General features: G+C 32.2%; 4 protein-coding genes across 4 annotated transcripts in view; 1 reads left to right on the forward strand and 3 right to left on the reverse strand.

Moving 5' to 3' along the window:
• The first annotated feature begins 2,630 nt into the window (after positions 1 to 2,630).
• Positions 2,631 to 25,497, forward strand: part of LOC146955256 (uncharacterized) — a 28,969-nt gene continuing 6,102 nt past the window's right edge. The window contains exons 1-2 of the mRNA XM_085720868.1: positions 2,631 to 2,804; positions 2,896 to 2,968. Coding sequence (XP_085576994.1) covers positions 2,899 to 2,968 — 70 coding nt within the window. The 5' untranslated portion in view covers positions 2,631 to 2,804; positions 2,896 to 2,898. The remainder of the gene's footprint in view (positions 2,805 to 2,895; positions 2,969 to 25,497) is intronic.
• Positions 4,803 to 6,543, reverse strand: LOC146955257 (uncharacterized). Its single transcript, XM_085720863.1, has 5 exons — positions 6,512 to 6,543; positions 6,376 to 6,420; positions 6,075 to 6,147; positions 5,447 to 5,986; positions 4,803 to 5,340 (listed from the first exon to the last, which is right to left on the reverse strand). The coding sequence occupies exons 1-5, from the start codon at positions 6,526 to 6,528 to the stop codon at positions 5,071 to 5,073; spliced, it is 945 nt and encodes a 314-aa protein (XP_085576989.1). The 5' UTR covers positions 6,529 to 6,543; the 3' UTR covers positions 4,803 to 5,070.
• On the reverse strand, positions 7,471 to 8,723 carry LOC146955258 (uncharacterized). Its single transcript, XM_085741420.1, has 3 exons — positions 8,652 to 8,723; positions 8,151 to 8,507; positions 7,471 to 8,041 (listed from the first exon to the last, which is right to left on the reverse strand). The coding sequence occupies exons 1-3, from the start codon at positions 8,721 to 8,723 to the stop codon at positions 7,790 to 7,792; spliced, it is 681 nt and encodes a 226-aa protein (XP_085597546.1). The 3' UTR covers positions 7,471 to 7,789.
• LOC146955259 (uncharacterized) lies at positions 19,591 to 23,795 on the reverse strand. The gene is made up of 7 exons (XM_085720876.1): positions 23,173 to 23,795; positions 22,905 to 23,127; positions 21,925 to 22,812; positions 21,598 to 21,876; positions 21,221 to 21,439; positions 20,260 to 21,117; positions 19,591 to 20,171 (listed from the first exon to the last, which is right to left on the reverse strand). The coding sequence occupies exons 1-7, from the start codon at positions 23,773 to 23,775 to the stop codon at positions 19,591 to 19,593; spliced, it is 3,651 nt and encodes a 1,216-aa protein (XP_085577002.1). The 5' UTR covers positions 23,776 to 23,795.

Here is a 25,497-nt window from a genome sequence, read left to right on the forward strand (position 1 = left end):
AGTCCAGTCCTCCTTGCACTTCCAATGAGATTTCACTAAAAATGTAATATCTGATTACAATTGCTCAAGCACACAGCAAGAGACTTCCTTTGCGCAAGCAAACTTTGCAAGAGTCTTCCTATGCTCAAGAACACAATCAAGAGACTTCTATGCTCAAGCACAACTTCAAGAGACTTCTAAACAAACAAAATTACAGAGAAAAATGTTTGACGTTGAACACTTGATATACAATCAAAGGTGCTCACAATACAAATAAGATAAGACTCTAAGACTTTAGAATTTCTAAGATGAGACTTTGAGAAACAGAAATTCTAAGTGAATGCAGAACAATTTCAGCAAAGATTTGGCACTTGTAAAAATATTGAGAGTCTTTCGTTCAGCATTACCAAATCTCTAAGTCTTCACTCCTTAATATAGAGGTGTGAAAGAGACGTTGTGAAATTGCCAGCACATCAAAAGATTCATTGTTGAAGCTTGATCTTTCACCGATGATCTTTTGCCTGATTTGGTTGTTATCCTATGAAGAACCATTTTCAAATCCATTCCAGTTGAGAGGGCACATCTCTGCAGGGCTTGGTTGTACATTCAGAGCTGTTATTTTGTCTTGTAGCAGAGACACAAAACAGAGTAGTGGAGAAGGTGGTTGTACAGTTCGTACAAAGTACAATGTCAACGCTTTTGTTCCTTTTGCAAGCAAATGCCTTCAAACACTTTTGAAATGACCGTTGCAAAGTTCCACTAGTCTTCTGCTATCTTTAGATGAATTTCGATCCATGAAATAACTCTTGAATCCTTGAATTTTGGAAATTCAGTTGATCTTCAGCTTCTGGTGAAAACAGCTTATGACGAGGCAGCTTCTGACGAGGCAGCTTCTGATGACGTTGCACTTCAGGACCTCTAGTCTTCAGGAGCACTAGTCTTCAGGAGCTTCAGGTCTTCAGGAGCTCTCTAGTCTTCAGGAGCGCTTTGCCTTCAGGAGCTTCTAAGCTTCAATTTCGTTGATTTTGCTCTTTATTTGCTCATTCAGAACCTTTAATATAAATTTTTGTTTATGGTCTTGTACACTTGAACAAATATTAGCAATTCCAATTGTCAATATTTAATACCTTGTTATCATCAAAACTCTAAAGGTTTATTGTTAAACACATTTTGTCCCAACAGTTTTGGTATAAGATGTCTACAGGATTACATCCATCTATCTGACATCCTCCTACCCGGTACCCATGGATATTTGCGTTGACGACGAGCGGAAACGTCTTGTTAGGATCCCCGTTGACTTTTTCATCGTAGGTGAACCCCAAGGCCTACCTGGTTCTTGCCTTTTTCACTTTTGTGGTAGCCTCGTTTGGCCCCTATGGTCGACGGCCTCCCTCTTGGTCTTTCGGCGCGGTTGCACTCTTTCCTCTGAAGCATCTCTGCTGAACCGCGCCATCTTACCCTCCGCGATGATTTCTTCTATCGCGGCATGGAGCTTGTAACAATTATATGTATTGTGACCGCGAGACCGGTGATATAGGAAGTATTTTGTTTTGTCCGTTTTCGCAGCTTCTTTCAGCAGTTTTGGCGGGGTGATGCCTGCCTCCTTGAATTCTTTGTCGAGGCATTCCCGGAGGATGATGTCCCGTGAGGAATTTAGGGGAGTGAATTTCCTTCCTCATAGATTGACGCTCTCGTGGCGGGGTTTGCCATTGGGTGCCGCCCTAGACGGTTCCTTCTCTTCGCTGGATTTACAATGTTTGTTGTGACAAGTCGTCCATTGATTTGGAATGGCGCCTTCGGGAGAGTCTTGAGGACTCCCCGGCTTTCTTATTCCATCTGTTCTTCCTCTGACGGCTTTCTCCTTTTCCTTTCCGCTGGTGAGCGGTCCTCGGCATCTTGTTCCCGATTTCGAGAAGAATTTTTCCGCTGTTCGGGCGAGATCGCTTCCGACGGGGCTGAGGTGGTGTCGACGTCCTTCGGTCGTTAGGTATTCCGTTGATTTATCGTGACAGACACGGCGGGGAAGGCGTCTGTCATGTTTTGAGTTTGGACTGTTGCGGAGCATATCGCAATCCCTGCGGCACGAGACCTGAGGAAGCGGTGGTGAAGGGGCGACTTCCTCCCGTTGAGGAGGTGTGGGAAGGATTGTGGTGTCCAATGCGGTAGTAGCAGCGTCAAGGATGGCATCGTCTTTTTTTTGGATTCGCTGGTTCGTGAATCAAGATTGTTCGGTTCTGGAGAATTTGAGTCGTCGAACACGGTGTTCAAGAGGCGGAAGGACGGTCCATGGTAGTTCGGAGGAAGGAACGATAATTGTTAACCGTTGCGGTGGAGGAACGTGTAACTGAAAACAGTTGTGGCGGAAATGCGCGTAGCCAAAACTGCCACAGGTGCAAAACTTAGGGGTTGGTTTTGTAGTTTTTTTCTTAGGGGGCCAAAATCGCAACTTCGTGAAAGTTATGGGGCGAAAACTGCTATTAAGCCTTTTTAAAATTCTAATCCCATAAACCCCCTAAAAATTTCATCACTACACAAAGACAAAAAATACGGGTAGAAGTCCAGATTGTAAATGGGTCGGGTAGTCCGTTTTAAACCAAAAGGGTTGGGGATATTGAAATGCATGAGTGAGTGAGTGCCGTTGTTTCCAAGCAAATACGTTTGTATACCGTTGTGTCACTCACTCGTTACTATAAAGTATAAACCCAATCTAGGTTTTCTTCAATTTCTTCTTAAAATCTCTCTCTCTCTAGAAACGCAAAACGCTCTCTCTCTCAATCAATCGTCTTCAACCGTTCTTTGGTGGCATCTTCGTTTCTAACTCACAGGTAAAGTATCCACATCTTCCTTTGTCAAACAACCAAACCCTTGAAATCTTCTTAATCATGTTTTGTTGATTGATTTTGTTGTTCTAATTAGATAATGGCTTCTAAGTCTGGACGCATAGTGATTAGTGATGAAAGCAGCACCTTGGATCAGAAAAATCCCAAAAGTAAGGGTTTTTGTTGTGTTACCTGCTAATTATTAATGATTATTTAGAATATTAACATCGTTATCTTTATCATTAATCTAAATCATTTCACAGATTTGTCAAACAATGAATGAATTGTTTCACAACAAATTGAATTGACTGTAACATTATCTATCTATCTATAAGATTAGTTTTCAAAATTGTCTGTAACATTAATTAGTCTTTATTTTGATTATCATTATCTTCTAATTGTTATTACAGTTTTAATTAGTTTGTTTCAAAATTTCGTTTTCACTTGGTATCTACCTAGATGTTTACCCTGATGTTGTCAAATTAGAGCTTGTGAGTTCCTATCCAGCTAATTTTGTTTTGCACTATATTTTTGAAATGCTGGTAAAAGATTATCTCTTTTCGAATTCTGGTTAATATCAAATGAATATGGCACTTGTATTTGGGTAGAAAAAGTTTGGTCTCAGTTGCGGCAACAATAGAGTAATTTGGAGTAGTGGTTAAGAAGGTGTAGTATAATTTGAATTTGGCTCAATCAAGGACAATGTGCCTAATTATGTAGGTGGGGTGGTGGATACTGATAGTAGGAATTGATGCCTTGTTAATACCTTTTGGCTGCAATAATAATATCCATGATTTGGATATCTTGAAAGAGTAAGAGGATGTGAGAATATAAGTTTGAAGTGTAGCATGTATATTTGCGGTTGATTTCAAACTACTAGTTTTGGTCGAGTTGAGATCTTCTCCATTTAATGGTTAAAGAGTTGAGATATTGAAGGAGTTTAAAAGGGGTGATTACTAACATTTCTCTTTTCTCTCGAGATATGCTACTAGTACTAACATTTCCCTATAGGAAAACAAACCAACACAGCTGTAACAAAATTTACCTGTAAGGGTAATCTAACTGTAACATTATCTATCTATCTATCTATCTGTCAATTGTTAATCACATAAACTAGTGCTGTACCCGTGCATACGCACGGGTTGCGCCGTTGGCGCATTTTTTTTTGTCAATGTTTATAATTTAATTCAGGAGAGTAATATTGAAAGTATTTATATTTTTAGATGGGCAAAATTTTTAAAAAAAATCACCATTTCATGAGAATTAAAAATATATACTTGTATAATTCGCACGCTTAAGTGGTTATTAAGTTTTATATAATTAATTATGATATAACTGACCCCACTTATTAAGTTTTCCTGGATCCGTCACTGCATATAGATATGGTTTACTACAGACCAAACCACATGCAAGCTCAGTTTCTCTGTCATATCTTAGTCAAAGTATATAAAATAGTTTGACAGGGAGTTAAGAAACATATTACTCATACAAAGTTATAAACAAAATTTGTACATAAAGTCATTTGTATGCTTCAATGAGAAACGACCTAGTATCTAAACACTGAAATATTGTAAATATCATGGCTGGATATAAAGTTCAGCCATGATATATGTAATTGATTAAATAGAGTAAGAAAAAAAATTCAATTCAAGACAATTAATAATAGACAAAGGGACAAAAAAAAGTGAAGGTGGACATTGCATTAACATAACAATCAAAAGACATATCGAATAAAATAGTTAAGCAGGACATGTAATTATTGGAGTTGTGATAACAATTGATGGGAACAACGTTAATTGTTTGAAGATGATGCAGGTAAAACTTGTACTTCAACAACTACATAATATTGAAAAAGATAAACCTAAAAACTGTCCTAATCGTAGCGTGTATAATATTATAATTTACGATATAAGGAGTAAATGGCATTTTATGAGATGCAATGCATAGAGAAACTACAATAAATCTACCATTTATAATGTGAAGTTGGGTAAATCACATGTAATATAATGTCATTGGTAAAAGATCATATTTTTATGATAACTATGTTATAACATGCGGTGCACTTGATTATGGCATATAGTAGACAAAATGATTAAAGGATAGGCACTTCATACAGAAAGTATTTCAGACACAGTCATAGCACATAAAGTCATATATTGGAACACATACGTGATTGTCATGGATTGACATGTCAAAATAAACCAAAGATCAAAAGATAGGTGGTTTCAAAAGCATGTTACAATATAATACATGATAGTCAATAAGCTTCATCTTATTGAACACTATTTTGAAGAGCATTCCTGATAACTCGAACATGAAGATTCAATGGTGGGTGCTCCAGACCAAATAAGAGCTGATCATCCAGATTGAGGTTGAGATCTTTAGCTAGTTGATACCAACCTAATCCTATGGAGTACGCAACAGGCTTCCTTTTAGACCTTTTGACTTTGCATTTTAATCTAAAATTAGTTTCCTCATTAATTAGAATCATGTTATACACATTTGATAACCCAGCAGCTTTGGCAACCCACCTTGGAAAGTGCTGCAAGAAAATATATATGAAATTTGTTATAACATGGTAAGAAAAAGATATATGTGGAGTCATTTAAAAAATGGCAAGGATGACAGGTTAAATTGAAACATGTTACCAGGGTACATTGGCCTTGGGATGTAGCGGTTGACACATTTTGAAACCATTCGAAAGGATATTCAACATGGTCTTTAACATATAAACTTTCCTCTGGTTTATCTGTCGCTTGTTCATCGATAATAGCTTTGCAATTCATATGCTTCATGGCAAAACCTTTTGATATGAATCGTTTTCCATTATTTCTGACCAAACCAACATATATCGGATTGACATGTTTAGTAGGATCAGCCAGTTTGATTGCATGATAGTTAATAGGATGGTGAATACCAAAATAAGGTATATCATTTCCTTCAATATCAATTATCCTCATGTTGTAAACATTACCATGTGGTTGATAATCAAGAATGACTCTTTGTGGTTCTTGAAAACCACAATAGGTTGCAATAATGTTTCCAGGTCGAATAACACCTTCAGACAATATTTTTGAAGTATCAATCTCAAAAAAATTATCACAGGGATCCTTGATTGACCCAAAAATATCCATCCCAATTTCATACTTCCAATTTTCAATGAACACAGATGGTATTGATATATCAGCCTGGAATGCAAAGGATTCAGTAAATTACGATAGTAGTGTATTGGTTCAAATAAATTAAAGATTTTAGAAATTGAATGAAATAAAAGACCTGATCTGGTGTGATGATTGTTTGAAAGGATGTTGGATGTCTGGAAGAACTTCCTTCACCAGTATCAAAGTTTCTAAATATAAAATTTTGGTATTTAGAAAAGATAGTTAATAGATGATTTAGTAATAATTTATTAAATAAGCATAAAATTATAATTAATCTAAAGAAAAGTTCAGTAAACCTATGTTATGAAAATAATTTGATATTTGATGAATATTATTGAAAATTGATATTGAGTAAGTCAACCAATTACAATCTACAAATAGGTTAGTGAGTTGATAAAATTTGAACTGAAACAAACCTGTTTTTTGCAGGGTCCGTGGTTGATCTGTCCCAAATTGGGTATCTGAGTTCAGTGCATATAAACACATATAAGAGTGAATGAATTTAAGTAAAAAAACATTATTAATTAACATGATGTTAACAATAAAACATACAGAGCAAACTGCTTCATAGGAAGTCTTGTAACATAACTATAAAAAGAGAGAACATTAGACAATGTAAACCTTAAAATACAACATAAAAACTAATGTATAATAATATGAAAAATCAAACTGTTTGTCCTTGAAGAAGATTGTATATAATGATTTATTGTAAGATAGACAAACCTGCTTTCTGTAGGCACCATTGTTGAATTGTTGAAAGTTGTTATAGGATGAAAATGACGAAATTAAAGGGATGTTTAACTGGAAAAGGGAAAGTGGAATCCTACCTTCATCAAAAGTGGACATAAAAGCATTGGAACTGGGTATGGCTTGGATCGGTGAAATGTACATGGGTATGGGCTTGAATGAAAATTTCGACCCAAATCATTTAAGTTGGGCTTAGAGTAGTGTATATATTTGAGTGGATTGTATTTGGTAAATAGACAAACATTGCACAAAATGGTTTGTTGAGTAATAATGTAGAGATTTAGATATCTTCTTACATTATATTACTTATAATGTAAGAAATTGGAATAAATGCATATATTTGGTTTGTGTTTTGAAAATCAATAAGTGAGTTATGGTAGTTACGTATATGTCGAATAAATATTTGAAATATAAATCAAGAATTTTTGATAGGATTTGGAAATTTAAAATATTTGTTAAATTAATATACGGATAAACAGAATATTGTTTTGGTAGTCAATTAACGTTGTTTTGAAATAAGTAAAATTTTGGCAACTTATAATAATAATAAATTGATATTAATTGTAGCTTGTTGAGTAAGTAATAGGAGGCAAGGTTCCGATGTTAAAGTTCTGACTTAATAAATGAAATGTAATTAAAAAAAATATTCTCATTCAACATGGTACTTAGCATTAGCGAATAGTAGTAGTATTGACATGGTACTTAACAACTAAGACTAATTATAAAAATAAAACAGGTTTAACATCAACTTAAAGTCCATCAATTCAAAGACATACAACAAATAGGATGATTAAAGATTGAATTGGTATACAATCAAGGATTGAATATAGTTGGTTGGATATTTGAAATATAATTACTATGTATGTTATATGTTAAATATAACTGAAAAGAAGTTAAATATTGACTGCATAATAGGAACATATAAGGGAATTTGTTACATAAGACAAAAATAGAAGTTAATTGTTCATTACAGCACTTGGTTGGAAACTAACAGAAGCATAAATACATTTGAAAACAAAGGATACGTAGTAGAGGTGCATAATAACAGCTGGACGAAAACATACAACTTAATTGGATGGAAATCTAAGCATTGTTTTTAAAGACATGAACAAAATTACTAAGTTTCCCATCAAAGAACTTGAAACGCAGCACATCTCCAGTTTGATATCCACTGGTTGTGCAGAAATCCTCCCAACCGTGAATGAGTTTGGTGGTGAGTGTTTCAGCTGCTTGGTAATCAATAGTAGTCTTGACTATTTGACCATTGTCATTGGAGAGATACAAATAATCAAAGTCACCATTCCATATGAACTCATTGAAATCAGGTGGAAGGACCTGCATATAGACAACAATAAATATTAGCTTTTGATGCAAAAAGGATTGTAATTGACAGCCATTTGAAGATTGTAATAAATACATGGATTGGAATAGATTTATAATTTACCAATTCTGAATTGAAATCCATTTGCATAGGAGTCAAAGTGATGTCAAAAAAGAAAGACTTCTTATTCGGAAATCTTGTGCTTCTGCTATGGTATGAAGGAATATCAGCAGTGTTGACAATTGTTTTCCCAAGTGTGATAACAAATCTACTTTGACCAACATAGCTAAACATAATCAGCTTCATGCCTTCAAACTGGTAAAATTGTCTTAAGTCTGTCCAGCCATCAGTCAACCGTGGTAGAGTAGCTGAATTGTTGAAAGTAACTTGATGAGAATTCCCTTCAGCATCAATTAAATTCCAGACTGGACCCAAGTCATGAAATTCATCAGCGAATTTGGGGTTGATTTCTCCAAAGTCCTACATACACATTGTACATATGTAATGAGTAAATATTGTCTTGTTATAGATTCATATATATTTATATCAGATAAATACTTTTCATCATAAGTTGGTAGTAAAAAACATTCATAAGAGTAAAGAGCAGAAATTAAATGATCAAACCTTGTCTGGTAAATGGACAGTTCCAAAGCCTCCCAAAACCTTTCTCTTTGAGACTGCACGATATCCAGCCATGATGTTAAGCAAAGTTGAGAGGTTGGAGTGATATGTTTGATTGAGTATTATATAGAAAAGGTGTGTTGAGTTTTTAAATAAGTAATTTAAAAGTTAAGATGGATTGGTTATTGGAATGTTTCAAAGTAATAATTGATAAAAAGAATTTTTTGAGGAATGGATTAAATTGGAATCTGTGTAAAGATTCATGGAAGAACAAAATCTGGTTGAAAGATTTAGGTCCTAGCTAGTTATTAAGAATCTTAAGTGAGTTAGATAGTAGTTTATGTGTGATAGGATATAAAGCATTGTCATGTCTATCAAATTTAGAGTAGAATCCATTGAACTGTGAACCAAATAGATAAGCTTTCCATATTTACACTTTTTCACATTTCTTTGTAGGTGTCTTTAATCCAACGGAAAGTAATGCATATGGAAGGACTTGGCAACATAATAAAACTGATAATGTAATTAGCAGGTGTAATTAATCTCCACAATTGAGCTTAGGAAAAGAATAATAAACGGTTCAGTGAAGGAAATGTTACATTTGTATAATAAAACGTCATTATGGATTGAGTGGAAGTAGTATAAAATTGCATGGTATGTAATTTTAAGTTGAAAAGGAAAAAATAGCATAGGATTATATGTACTAATATTATTGTCCATGAAATACATAAATACAATCCGGCTATACAAATCGATCAGCTTGAATAAACGTTGTAGACTTGACATTTATGTACAGGATTAATAAGGGGGAAGTTGAATCTAATTATATCGTTTGGTTTAAAATTGTTTGATATTGCAAACATTTTCCAGCCCATTGGAGACTTAAGCTGAGTCTTGACTTCATTATCTTTGTTTTTGTCGACAACATCAAACAGCGTTATACATCCATTCTCACCGCACAACGTAATCATCAGATGAGGAAAATGTAGCTTAATATAGTTCGCGAAATCTTCTGGAAGAGTCTGCTAAAAGGATATTGTTAGTTATGCATATAAATGTAATAAAAAAAACTGGTAGTGATAATAGAAATGCGAAGGACTTAACTAAAGACATCTTGGCGAGTGTAGTGTGTTTGAGACTAATGTCAAAGTAAATTGCTATTGTTGGGTCTACATTTCTGCTATGAAATCGTGGAATTGGTGATGAAGAGTTCAGAGTTTTGAAAGATTTAAGTGTAAAAAAGCAACTTCCATAATAAGCTAAAACAACTATGACATTTTCTGCGAGATCGTAATGTAATTTTAATTTGTTCCATCCTTTTGTTAACAGAGGATAGTGGAAATCTTGGTTGAATCTGATAGTATGGAAACCTTCATCATTCCAAACACACCACTTGTTACCTAATCGAGAATAATATTTATCGACAAAAGTTGGATCAACTTCGGCATATGTCTATGAGATACGAAAAAAAAAACAGAGTTAGTATTATAGTAAAAATAATTTGATATGAATGAAAAGAAGTGGTTAAAAAGATGTTAGACCTGTGTATATAGTTGTGCAATATGAACATAGTCCATAGGATCAGATTGAAGAAAGTTTGTTATAGGTTCCATTTTAAATTGTATGATTTTGGGTTAGTATAGCCAGATGTATATATACAGAAAACAATGATGCAAAGTCTAATATTTTATATTTTTTATGTTAGGTATAAAATAATATAACGTGTACTATAATTGTGATTCATTATAAAGTCATTATGTCCGAAAGTAAAAGTAACCATATTTTGTAAAAATGATTATTTTGACATGATTATAATTTAAAAAATATAATCCATATAGTTATAAGACAATGTTCATATTTAATTTAAATTATTAAAATTATTCTTAGGTAGGTAAATTATAATGTATAATATATAAAATGAAGTATAAATTGTATAATCAAAATAAGCATTGTGTTTAAAATGAATTGGTTAACATTATGATTGATATAAGAATTATAGGGTAATTAAATATAAAATAGGAAAAGTTATAATTCAAAAATACATTTCAATGTTTACATTCAATAGATCATATGATTCTGATTTAATACATTAATCCAAACACAGAAAGTAGGTTTTCTTAAATACATGGACAGTACAAATATGTGGAAAAATAGAAAACTTGAATCTGATTTCGTTTGCCTCCTTGAAGTGATTAGCTTTGAAAAATTGTTTCCATCCACTTGTGATCTTGTATTTTTTCGAGTATTTACTTCTCTCAATTGAGCATTTAGTTGTTTTTGCATTGTTTCCTATCAATAATAGTTCCTTAAAACCCATGTTATGAATATAACCTCCAATGTGGTTGTCAAGTTCCTGTTTTAGAATGACATAGCAAAGTTAGAATATGTGAATTGATTGAATAGTTATGATGTTAGTAGTATAAGAAGGAACTTAACCAATTGATAATTAGTTGCAACATGAAACTTTGAGATAGTTATATCATAATATGGTGCACATCCATCTGATGTGCTTCTACTATGGAACCTTGGAATATAGATTGGAGATGTATAACCTCGGCAGATATGAAATTGGAATGTGTTTCGACCAAAGTATTGCAAGAACAAATTTTTATGTCCTCTGAATTTGTATACATCTCTTAATTTAGTCCATCCTTTGGTTAGGAGAGGGAGAGTGCTGCATTGATTGAAATAAATGATATGTATTCTTCCACTTGCATGGAAAAATCTTAGTTTCTTTGCCAATTTGAATTTACGTTTCATAAAAAAATGAGGGCATAGTTCTCCAAAGTCCTACATAAGAAAGGCATAAATATTAAATATTTGATGTAGTTTATAAAGTTGTAGTTGATAAATTCGAAATATGAAAAAAAACTATAAATTCTTGAAGTGTAGTTGAATGTTTTATGATATAATTTAACAAAATAACATTAAAGGTATATTAAAAATAATATAAATGAGGCAAAAAAAATAAAGAAAACTACCTGATTTGGAACATGACATAGATAGAAAACATCTAATATGGGGGGTTTTGGGCAGAATTTTTGTCTTGTAACCATGGAATGATTCATTGTGATGCTGATCAAAAGGAACTTGAAATGAGTAGGAAGAAATTTAATTGTTGAGTTTGCAATGGATAATAATGGATTTTGTAATTAGTTTGTGGCTTATATAGAGAAGATGTTGAATGATGTGATATAGATTAATCTTGGAAAATGGTATATTGAATATTAATTAGTGTATTTAACGTGATGTATGGTAGAACATATATAACATAGTGATTGAGAATCTTGGAATATGTAAGTAGTTAAAATGATATTTATTTATAAGACATGATGTATATATTATGAGACATGAAGTCTTAAGTTAAGATATTGGAAAACTACAAAGAAAAAGTGTTGAAGATTTAAAGAAAATTCTTATTTTTTATTCATATTGTATATAGTGGATATCAGTTAAGGAGGAGATTAAATGGTAAATTTCCGTAAAAAGATTGTAGAAAATATTTAGATGGATTAAAGATTGTGGTCAAAGAGGATATAAATGTTGGTTGTAGAGTGTAAGAGTAGTTGGAATAATTTTTTTGAGAATGGTGTTTGATATGTAGAATCTTCATGAGAAAAAAGAAATTTGATTGATTGCCTTTGATATGTTTAATCAACAATAGTGTTTGTATTGATTGTGTTAACTATTTGTGTAAGAATAAAGCAGAGGTAGATAAGTATAGAGATGTGGTAAACAAAGGAATGTGAAAAATTATAATTTAGAGTGGAATCGGAATAAAGGAATAGGGAAAAGAGATTTTACATAATGGGTTAAATAAATAATGTGTTGACCACTAAAAATTATTGAATAAATAAATAATAGAAAATGATCTATATATTTCGTTTGTTATTGTAATGAAAAAAAATTTAAAAAATCCGATGAAGAAATTCGCAGGAAAATATAAGTAAAACGTTATTGGTGGTCACATTTATATGAAGAAAATGTACACCATCCGGTGACTAATATAAGGAAAAGTGTGATTTTTAGTTTAATTGATTAAATGATGTATTTAGTCTTTATTATATACTACATACGTCATTTAATGAATGAACCTAAAAATCAAACTTTTGTTTATATTAGTGACCGGAGGTTGTATTTGGTTAATATATCGACAACAGACGCAAATTATAGAACGCGTATAAAAAAAGACATTACTTATAAATGTGACCAGATGGACTATATTAGAAGAGCAATTAAACAATGAGAATGAGACCATATGATGTAGGTAACATCAATGAATATATCTATTTTATAGGTTAGTGCAGAAAAGTACATATCTATAATACCTACTATATCTATGACAGTACTATTAGTAGCTTAGTTTTAGATAGCCTTGGGAATAAGAAGAATCTTAGAATTTTTCATGATGAAGCCTTTGAAATCCAAGTAGTAAAGAAACTAATAAAGGTAACTTGTATAGTAACCATCTTTAAAGAGTTGTAATAGTTTGAAATTGCATTTGATGCTCTAAAGTGGCGTGTGGTGTATATAGTTCATTCACATGATAATAAAAAAAAAATGTTCCACACAATTTCCCCGAATTATATATATGTATAAATTTAGGAGGAAAAAGATGAGGAAATAAATGTGGTTGCATGAATTTATTATAACAATGTTGGAACTATAAGACTGAGATGTATTTAGGAAATAAATACTGATATTTAAAAATATAATGGTTCTCAAAAAAAAAAGATCTCAATCTAAAATGTAATGAAAATTAAATAATACTTTGAATAAAAACACAATAGTCAATGAAATTTATGTTTACACATTCTTATAAAAGTTTTTCGAATAAAAACACAAAAAACTATAATTAAAATACATTTGGGTTTAGTTTTTTTAATAAGTGTGATTTTTTTAAATTTTTTTGCTTATAATTCGGGACTGAGGGACTATGTAATTAATTTATAATCTAAAAATGGAAGTACAAAGTGAGATTGTAAAAAAAATGAGACATAGAGTTAAATGTGATTTACATGTTATGTTGGTGTAAAATGTGCATTATTTAAAATAAGAGAATAAACTTTACTTCCATCATAAAGTTAAATGTGATTTACATGTTATGTTGGTGTAAAATTCGAAGTTTATCTCCATGATTATAATGTTATACGATTTTTTTGGCAATGCATTCTCTATTGCAATGTCTTTATACATTGTAAAATATAAATAGAATTGATATTTTCTTTTATATTATAAACACTATCAATGTATAATGTAATACATGGGTTGGGCCCAATAAATGTATATCATCAAAGTGTAAGTTAAAAGAATAAATTTTGATCTATGTTAATAAAATTTTAATTGTTTGGGATCGAAGTTAAAATAAGAATTCAGGACATGTGAAAAGAAATTAGTATCAAATTGAGGAAAAAATATAGTGAATCTGGCAAAAATATGAAAAGAATTCAGGATATAATTTTAATAGTGGTCATTGATGATCTGTTAAGTAGATGGTAGAGTGATGTTATAAAATATAATGAAGTGAAACAAATTTTCTTTATAAGTCAATGTGAAAGAAAAAACCTTAGATAGATACAACAACCTTGAAATATTACTAAATAATTAAATAAATTACAATTGTTTATCTATGATTTTTGATTGACTAAAATTAAGTGCAGTAAAAACATAGATCTAATGAGCAATATTATTTAAAAATATGACAAATTGTAAGATAACTATACGTCCTTTTTAATATACGATTAGAAGTAGGATTAGAGTATAGGAAAGTATGTATCTTGAATCCTTCATATTATTAAAAAGCAAATTACAATGGTATATCTAGTTTTCTTATATTTCTATAATATTGTATTATAAAAAAACTATAGTTAATTATATGAATCAATGAATAAAATAATACTTACCATAATGTATACAATACTAAGCAAATGTCGTTGGTATGGATGACTTATCAACTGGAGGCATAATAAAAATGGCATTATAATACTAAACAAATTACATATAATTGTTCAACATTATATTTGTTACAGAGACAATGATAGATAGATGTAAACACATATATCTGAAATACATACCATTGTACTTAAACACGAACAGAATTTAACATAACATATATATGAGACAATCTAATAAGATGGAAATAAAGGAAAGTTCATAACTTCAACACAAAGATACTAATTGGCAGAGATTCATAAGCAAATCACATTTTTGCAACCATTATAATATTTGAGATTTTATGATGGACAAATCGAAACTTCAAAACATCTCCTTCCTTAAATTTGTTCAACAGTGTAAACAAATTCCAGTCCTTCCCTAATTCAGTCCATGATTTGTTGCCTTTGTTCCTCTTCAGAACTTTGCAACTGAATTCAAATCCGTCAGGTCCAACAATTCGCACATAGTCATATCCAGTGCTTCTCACATAGTTTGCAAAATCATTCTTCAATGACTAAATAAAGTTGTAAAAAGATGTTAAATTAATCCTGTTTTATGTTGACAAAAACTAATGAATTGGAATTTTTAAGCAAAATATAAAGAAACTTACTAATTTAAATTTTTCGGCAGAAAACTTGGTGAGGGTAACTTGAAATTGTCCCGGCTCAAGGGCACTGTATCGATAGCTATGATAAGTTGGTAATTCCAATGGATTGAACTGGCGTTGCCCTACATCAATACCAAATAGATTGTCTCCATGATATGTCACCAAAAGAAACTTGTTGCCATTGATACCAAAAAAAGATCTCAAACCAATCCATCCTTTTGTAATTAATGGATGATTGTAGTTTTGATTGAACTCGACATTCATGCAACGGCCTCTGGTATCCATAATAGTTAAGGTGGCACCAAGTTGTGGAAAATGTTGTTGAACAAAAGTTGGATCAATCTCACCGTAAGGCTGCCATTGAATTGAACAAAGGAAATTGATATGTTAGTTTATAGTGTATTGAACAATAAAAATATAGGATTCATATCTAAAAGATGAATATATACAAAGTACTTGAAAAAAAAATAATGCATTTACCTCATCAATGATATGAGCAGTTAAAAAACATCCAAAGTTCCTTGGTTGCCATGTTGAATACATGTTGCAGTTCTAAAGAGATAAGGTAAAATTGAGAAAATTTATAGTTTGAGAAGTAGATGGAGAATAAGCAGATTTTATAACCAATATATTGCTTACTTATATGAGTTGTGACATAAATATATTAAAGTTAAATTGTATATGTATTGGATACAATATTCTCGATAAGAAGTATAAAAAAAAAAAGGTTAAAATTAAGTTGTATTGGATATTGTGGTAGAAAAAACGTTTAAACAAACTTATTAATACTAAATTTTGCTAGTTAAAAAATCTTTTAGGTGGGTTCGGCTCCGGTAACTACCAGGGTCAGGGCAGGCATCCGGACCCAAAGGGCACTTACTAAAGAACTTACAGATTACCCACCAACACCGTCATCACATCGGCAGCGGGAATCGAACACACAACCTTCATCTGAGAAGTGGCTCGTTCCTTACCAACTGAGCCAACATGTGTTGGCACTTATTAATACTAAATTTGAGATTAATAGTAAATAATATACTTATTATCATAGTTATAATTTATCTTATAAATAAAGTTGTGAAATGTGATTGAAATGCAAATTTTTCAAGCATAAACAATTAATAATTTTACATGGATATTAGGACTAAGGAATGAATTTTTGTACAACTTGTAAAGATAACTATTAATAGAGAATATAGTAATATATACTTAATAAAGACAAAGTTTAAATAAGGAAAAAAATTTAGAAATTGGATTATTAATAGTGTTATATTTGACGTATTTGTTAAATAATTTAAAAATTGGAAATAAATAAAATTTTAATTGAAAGAAGGTAAAATAAATTTAGTAAACGTTTAATGTGATATATAAAAGATGTCGGTGGTAAAACCGGGAGTTAATCATTTTAGACAAAAATGATACAATAGAAGTGATTAACATGCCAATGCATTCTCTGATACGTTACAATTATTTTTTGATTGACCAATTAATCAAAATTACATGAAAAATTAAGACCATGTGAAATATTGAATGATAGATTGGACTAAAGCAAACCACATATAAAACTTGTAAGCAAATTTGACATGACTGATATCACTATGTCAAATCTTCTATTAGATCATATCACATAAAAAGATATGGTTAAAGCATATATACAAACTTGTCATGGCTAATGCCTATTATAATTGATATTCCTTGTAGCATGTCTCTTCATTAGTTACTTTGGAACTAACCAATCTGCTATACATTGATAGTATGATGCAAATATTAATTATTTATTGGCATATAATTGAACAACCCATATCATGAAGCTGCTACAGGAGGATTGAATTTTTGAAGTTTCCGTCTTTAAACTTCTACCATAAAAGACAATGTAAAATACACAAACTCTTGTTCATTATATGAGCCTTATATAACTATAAAGATGTCGTCAATTTTCCAGTGAAAAATCAATTGGGTTTTTCAATTAATAAAGCTGTCCACATATATGTAATTATACTGACAAATATCGATAGCAAATACCATAATAAGCTTTGTACTAATAAATACACAAACATATAAATATGTTAACTACAACTACTTAAAATTATATTAAGAATAAAAATTAAAGTTCACAAATTTGTTTACGACATAACCATTATGAATCATTCATTAATACATAGACTTGTGCTGCTACATTTGCTAAATAATTTAGAAAAATGACTGAACATAATTTAGGAAAAGGACAACAACCTAAATAAAGGTTTTTCAACATAACTTAATATTGTCACGGATTAATATCTTGAACTAATGATAGTGTTATTTATTATGATTGTGATAATAAGTAATGAAAGGTATTATCACGAACTGAAATGTATGATCTTCATATACTTTTTTTTATCAACATAACTTAAAGTCATTATTTATTATATAATCTTCATAAACTATTTTTTTAGAACATCTATCATACATGCAACACTTAATACATATTTTAGGCATATTCAAAAAGAACTTAACATGACTAATTTAGCATACAGAACTGGGAAGACACATAAGTTAGGTAGCAGACTTCAACTAATTTACTTGAACGAAATACACAAACAAATTACATCTTCGTAACTTTTATCAGATTTGAACGATTATGATCGACAAATCGGAACTTCAAAACATCACCATCGACAAAGTTATTAACTGTGGCAGCCAAATTCCAGTCACTTCCAAATTCAGTCCATGATCTTCTGCCTTTGTTCCTCTTTAGAACATTGCACATTATTGGAATTCCTGTTGGTCCATATATTCGCACAGAATCATATCCGGTGTTTCTGACATAGTTTGCGAAATCTGTCCTCAATGTCTTACAAAAGTAGTAACAATCAAACAAATTAGTCATAATGGTATGTGAATTATAATAATCCGAAAAATGATTCTAAATGACATATAATAAGAAACTTACTAATTTATATTTCTTAGAAGATGTGAGTGTAACTTCAAATGGTCGAGGTTCCAATGCAACATTCCGATAGGTGTGATAAGCTGGTAATTCCAAGGGGTTTAGTTCTGTTGGCTGAGCTATATCTATAAGAAAACGATTGTTTCCTAGGTAAGTCATTAAAAGCATTTTGTTGCCATGAATTCCCAAAAAAGATCTTAATTCAGACCATCCTTCGGTGATAAGTGGATGACGGTAGCTCAGGTTGAACTTGACAGTCATAATTCGGCATCTTCTATTCATGACAATAAAGTTAACTCCAAGTTCGTGATAACGTTGTTGTACAAAACTTGGGTCGAGCTCACCGTATGGCTGCAATGAAGTTAGGGAGGTGTTGTTTAACATGATATGAAACATAATGCATAAGTTTTTGAAAAAATGTAAATTAACATGTAAGAGATGTAGTTGATTTCTTAAATGATGTAGCATGATACATACCTCATCAGATATATGAGCAGTGAAGAAGCTACCTAAGTTCTGATGTTGGCTGGTAAAAGACATGAGTAACTCTTGAGGGAAGGTCTTTGAAGGAGTATAAGATTGAAGTTGTGGAAGTGCTTGGTGAATAAGGTGAGTATATAACCATAAAAGAAATGATGGTGTTGCATGGATCTTATTCATTTGTATGTGAGGTGGATGGATATTTGACAAACGTATGTAAGTGAATAGTTTAGAACTTGTCTTCAATTGCCAAATGGAAGTTATATTGACAGCACTACTTGATGATATTATGTGTATATTTGGTTATATTATACTCCATTTAGGATAAAAAGGAAGTATAATTGTAGTTTTATAGTTTATCATAACAGAAGTAATATGAAAAAATATAATGTAACATAGAGAATATGGTTGCAAAACTAATTTTATGATACGGTCAAAATGAATGTTATATTACAAATCAAAAGAAACTAACTGAATGAATAAAATGTTTCTTAATTATAGCACAACACCTTATTATGTGAAACTAACTTGTCCACGTTAACAAAATAATTGATATTTTGCTTTGACTTATTCAATCTTAAAATTTCTTAGAAAATATGCTAGCAGCATCCAAAGACATGTTTTCAATAATAATTATAATAAACTTGTACATGATAATTACCTATAGAATAATAACTGATTATATAATAATAATCAGGAGCTAATTGTAATGGTCTCTAATGATATAAAACATGATAGATGAAATCCTATGATGATGATACACGCTATCATGTAATAACATCACTATAGTTTTTCATATAATACAATAAGATGTTATACATGCATAAGATTGGTTAACTGTCCAGAAAATGATATGCCTCATATGGCTGCAGTTCAAGCTTGATGTCTGGCTGTTTTAGCTGGTACACATATTGAAAAATGTAATTAACACTTGTTCTGAATAATATTCATGAAAGAGAGATCAAAATACAAACATCTCAACAAAACAGTACTTACATAACATTCTGGAACACTTCTTTGAATACAACATTAGTTGTAATATTGGTAGCTTTCTTTTCTTCATCAAGAATTAAAATCTTCAAACCTTTTTTGGTTTTAACTCTTGAAATAGCAACATATAACTGCCCATGACTAAACACAGGTTTAGGCAAATATAGACCAACACAATCCAAAGATTGACCTTGCGACTTGTTTATGGTCATTGCATAGGAAACAATAATGGGAAATTGCCTCCTAATCAATTTAAAAGGCCATGGAGACTGTGAAGGTGACAATTCCATACGCGGAATATAGACCAAATTCCCCTTTTGTTTACCAGACATAACCTTTGCCGCTAAAACATGTTTTCCAAGCTTAGCAATGATTAACCTCGTACCATTGCATAAACCTTGTGCTTGGTCTATATTCCTCATAAGCATAACTGGAGTTCCAACTTTTAGTTTAATTCTGTGATTTGGTAAACCTGAAGTACGAAGTGAATTTAAAAATTCAGGTGTAAGTACTTCATAGAAATTACCATCATTAGCCTCTGATCTATCAACAGAATCAGCACTTAAGTATTCAGTTTCCTCCCCTGCAATAATGGTTGATTTATTAGTGTATGAACAATATAATATATATATATATGATGTTGTAGTAAAAGACAAATTAAAATATAGCACCTGGTATTAATCCAAGAACATATTGATTGATTTCTTCCACAACTTCAATAGTTGAAGCTAAGATTGCTCGGCAACTCAAGAAGTCGTACTCTTGATAATGATCCAATAAATCAGGATATGTACTATTTACAATTGCAGTAATTGGATCATCAAAAACCTTGATTAGCAACTCATCTGGAATCTCTATATCAGCAATGCCATCATTTGGTTCATTTATCTTTCCTTCACCTACGTTTAAAATCCACTTCGAGAATTCGGCCATTTCATGTTTTTCCGACTCACTTGATCCACACTGTAAACGCATGTTTCTTGTTAAAGTGAGCACTTGACAATGATCCCATATGTCTGAAGCATTAATGGAAGCATGAACAATTTCAGACCTATTCCCTCTTGGAATGACAGGTAATATTTGTCGGAAATCGCCGCCAAAAACAACAACTTTTCCACCAAATATTTTTTCAGAGTCCCTGTATTCACTCATAACATCTTTCAAAGTTCTGTCTAAAGCCTGAAAGCAAAATTTGTGAGTCATTGGAGCTTCGTCCCATATTATCAACTTTGTTTGTTGCAGTAACTCAGCATGATCACTATCAAATTCAATATTGCAGGTTGAATTGTCTTCTGTTGGAACAGGGATTTTAAACTTTGAATGAGCAGTTCTACCTCCTGGGAGTAAAAGTGATGCTATACCACTTGATGCAACTGTCAAGACAATTTTAAGTTTGCATCTTAATGCACTGGCAAGAGTTTGCCACATGAAAGTCTTGCCTGTTCCACCATATCCATGAAGGAAAAATACTCCACCTTTTTGTTCATCAACAGCTTTCATTATCTTTTCAAATATTGTCTTTTGCTCATCTATGACATAAACAACAATAACCATTAATTACATTACTGAGTAATAAAACTAATTTCACCAAAATATTAGTAAAAAGAGAGTAACTTTAATTAAGATTGCCACCTGTCAACGCTTTGTACAGATTCTCGAATTCTTGTTTCAACTTTTGAGCATTGTAGTTTCTCTCATCATATATAAGTCTATTTCCTAATTGAGCTGTGATATAATCCTTTGGATAAGGCATAGGTTTGAAATCTGCTAAACTCCTTCTGTTTTGTTCCAAGATCTTCTCAATTTCAAGAAGAGTTAAGTTCATTAACTCTTCTTCTGTTAGCTGTAAATCTGTTTGAATAATATATTGTTACTATGAAAGGTTGACAACATTCAAATGATAGCAATGTAAAGTTGAGCAAAATCATATGTATGAGCTGATTATTACATAACCGTATATTATATGGTTATAGACTCAATTGAGAAACTACATGGTAGTAACAACTTACTTGGATTATTTGCTATCCTTCTCTGTAGATATAGTATTCCATCTGCCAACCAATGCCATGTCTTTTCCCACACATGCTTAGGTCTATCCATTATATCAGACAATAACAATACGACAAAAAGATATCGTAATGCATGACCTGATCCCCAATCTTTGGCCTCTCCAATGGCTGAAATGAACTCTTGATCGTCTCCTAAAAAGCCAAGTGCAAAGCAAGCTTCTCTAAAAGTAAGTAACTGCACGCCAGCCACATTTTTTAATTGGTCATAGGTGAGGGGACCTTTGACAGCCGTGAGCATCATTCTTAAGTAAAATAACTCTCCAGTACATGGTGGAACCCAAATCAATCTACCAATGGTGAACCCTCTCTTTCTTGGAGTCCAACACCTGTTTTTCTTGTTATATACAAATTTAGAAACAAACTGACCGTATGTCAATTTCCTCGCTTCTGAATAGTTTGCATTTGCTTTAAACCAGGAAGTGAACATCGATTCGGTAACACTTGGTTTTTCAAGAACATGTTCCATTCTCTGATTGTCTGTGAACACCACTGGATTTTCGCCAATTAAATGAAAGAACATGCGTTCAACAGCTGGTCTTCTACCATGAATTGGAAAAGAAAACATTCGCCAACTTGCTTCACTTGGAGAAACATACCTGCAATCTAAATACTGCTTGATCTCATCAATTTCAACTTCTTGATTAAGATTGCATGGAACAACCCTGGCAGTTATACGATCATAACCTTTGTGTATATACTTAAATAAGTATTTGATTGATGTACGCTGGTTACACCACTCCATATTTATATGAGCTTGGTACTTTAGCAACAACATGGGGTTGTAAGGTACAACATGCCGGTTGTCAAGGGTAATCCCACATTTTGTAACAGTGTGGGCATTTGAACTTCTTCGCCTATAAACCGGAAAACCATCCTGGTCAACAATTGTCTCTTCCTGCCAATTTTTGGGAAAAAATTTAGAGCATTTGTTATTCTTCATGCACGGTGACGACAACTTTGATAATCCACACGGGCCATGAATCATATGAGTTTTGACCAAATGATAAAGCTCTTTTTGAGTATCTGGATTTGGTATTTCAGCTGAAATGATTCGGTTGATATCTGCAGGGTTTGGATACTTGCTAGATGGATGTAGGAAAATTAGAATGTGAGCATGTGGCAACCCTCTCTTTTGAAATTCAATAGTATACAAATCTGTAAAATAATATAACAGGTTGTCAGTTATCTGAATTAATCTAACTCTTGACAAATGAAAGGAACACATGGGAATGGAATATATCACTTACATGCCAATACTTTTCCAAGAATGTGATTTTTTGTTAAGTCCTTCATTAATGCATCAAATTTCATCTTGAAAATCCTTGATATGATATCAGGTCGATCGTGAGGTTTCAAGTTATCCTTGAGGAGACACCTTTGAATTTCTGGCCAGTTTGGATTGCAAGTGAATGTGATAAATATGTCTGGGAAACCAACATTGCTAGATATAGCCATACCATCAAAATACAACTGATCCAGATATCTTCGACTTCCAACAAAGGTAGATGGAAGAACAATCCGTTTACCTTTTTTTTGTTGAGATGTTTGTCCATCATTGCCAGTTTTGTTGCTTAACCGATGATATTTGGAAACTCGGAGTTTTGATTGGTTTCTTCTCAACCAATTGAGTCTTTCTGCTTCAATCATTGTAAAACCATCAACCATGAATTGGTGTAACAATCTCCTACTACATAGCAGAGTTCGAGCCTCTCCTTTCCTGCTTTGAATCCGGAATGAGAACCACTCTTTTATAGTGAGACGGTTTTTACTTGTGACTATGACCTCGGCTCTATATTTATGCAATATACCATCTCTATAACCATCTTCACCATAAGGGAAAATGAGAGGATACTGGTAACTTAAATAAGCAGCATGAAATTCATCAATCCTCTGGAGCTGACCATTAGTTTGATGCAAAATAATATCTCTTTTATCGGCCGTATCAACATCACCTACTATGAAAGCAGCAACTTCGGATACCGTAGGTTCATTGTAAATCCTACCATCAGATTTCCTCTCTGATATAAGTCTTAATTTCAAATCATGGATATGTCCTCCCTTTAAGATTTCACGTGCCATCCTGAAAGACTTTGCATGAACATTATTCTCATCCAACATTTTGGACAATCGTTTGACAATGTCTTCAGAAATATTTTTGGTATTCCTGTTGAAAAAATGAAATGACAATGATTATGTTTATAAATACAATGATCAAGAGGTATATGATTTATGTATATTAACCATGTTATCATAACTTTGATTCCATGAAATAAATATATACCCAAATCCTTTAATTCTGTTTTGTATCTCATTCTCGGTGTCATATATGTAAAGTTGGGCATATTTGGGTAGTTCTCCATCTGGCGGTAACATGCTACCAATTCTGTGACATGTCTGTCCTTGTATCCTCATGGTTGGTGGCCCTCTACCTTTAGTAACCTTATCATCAAATTTCATGCCTGCTGAACTGAAAGCAAACATTGAATTATACATTCTTGTGTTTTGTTGGAAATTTTTGGTATCTTCTGATTGATGATCAAAGAGTAGATGTTGAAGCACAGGAGGAGGTTGTCTTAGAAGAGGAAGTTGGACTTTCCCATTCCCGCAACACAGTTGAAATAAGGGTGTTGATGTAGACTTAGATTTATGTTTCCTTTCTAAATACCACATTTCTGCTCCACATTGTTGACAAATACAATCAGGATCTCCGACATCAAAATAATCTACAAATAGAATTCAACATAAGTGGATATGTCATATAAATAAATGAAGAATGTATGAATGACTTGACAATCATATTACCTTGTAATGAAGGTTCTCCTCCTTGTATGTTTGTGGCATTTGTATTTTCTTCAGATATATCATATTCAGAATCTGAATCAGATTCCGTAAGTTCCTCGGAATCACTTCCACTATCATCTGTGTCTGAGTCAGAGGAAATATTGGAATCAAATGATTCATGTGCTGAAGTTGAAGCTGCACTGTAAGATGGAATTGAAATTCCTGGACTTTTTTCATTGGCAATGACATCATTTGGTTCGACTTGTGAGGTTGGAATAGGATTTGCTGTAGCTGCAAATTTGCTGAGAAGGTTTATGCCACTCTTAGACTGTCGAGACATCTTACTATGATTTTGATCGTTGGGCTGAGTAAATGTATTCTGCGACAGAGTTTTGGTAACATGAGTCTGCTCAGGAAAAAAGAATTGTTGAGCATTTGTAATATCTGATAAAGGAGTAGTGTACGCAATGGTTTTTTTTGATGTAATGGGAGTATTATGGATGGAATTAGATGGTGAAATACTTTTATCATCAAAAACTCTTTTTCTATTATCTCTTGAAGCGGTAGAGTTTTCTTTTTGAGAGTGTATAACATTGGATTGTAATGAGTGTTTGGATATAGAGTAAGGATTATCAGGACCTGTTGATGGCACATCTAACTTGTTCTCTTGAATAATTCTTTTTCTTTTTTCTCTGCTTAAAGCTGCGACCTCGGGTAGATTTTTGATGACATTGAAAGGTTTTGGAATAGCTTGTTTAGGAGAGGGAACACAAACTTTTTTGGATGCAGCAAGTGCCTTATTTTTGTATAGAACCCTTTTTCTATTTTCTCTTTCTGTTGCTGCATTTGATTGTTGAAGCAATGATTCAGCCAAACTAATAGGTTTAATGAGTTTTTGTTTTGGAATGACTGCAGAAGTATGTGTATTAATTTTAGTAGTCACACATATTTTCTTTCCTTCTAAGGCTTTCTTCCTTCTTTCTCTTGAACTCGACTGTTGTTGTTGTTGACTATTTTGAAGAGGATCCATATTGTATTGTACTTTAAGAACTTGTGTGT

This window comes from Medicago sativa, chromosome 1 (assembly GCF_051527215.1).
Source record: "Medicago sativa cultivar Bolivia chromosome 1, Bolivia_mono, whole genome shotgun sequence".
Classification (NCBI taxonomy): Eukaryota; Viridiplantae; Streptophyta; class Magnoliopsida; order Fabales; family Fabaceae; genus Medicago; species Medicago sativa.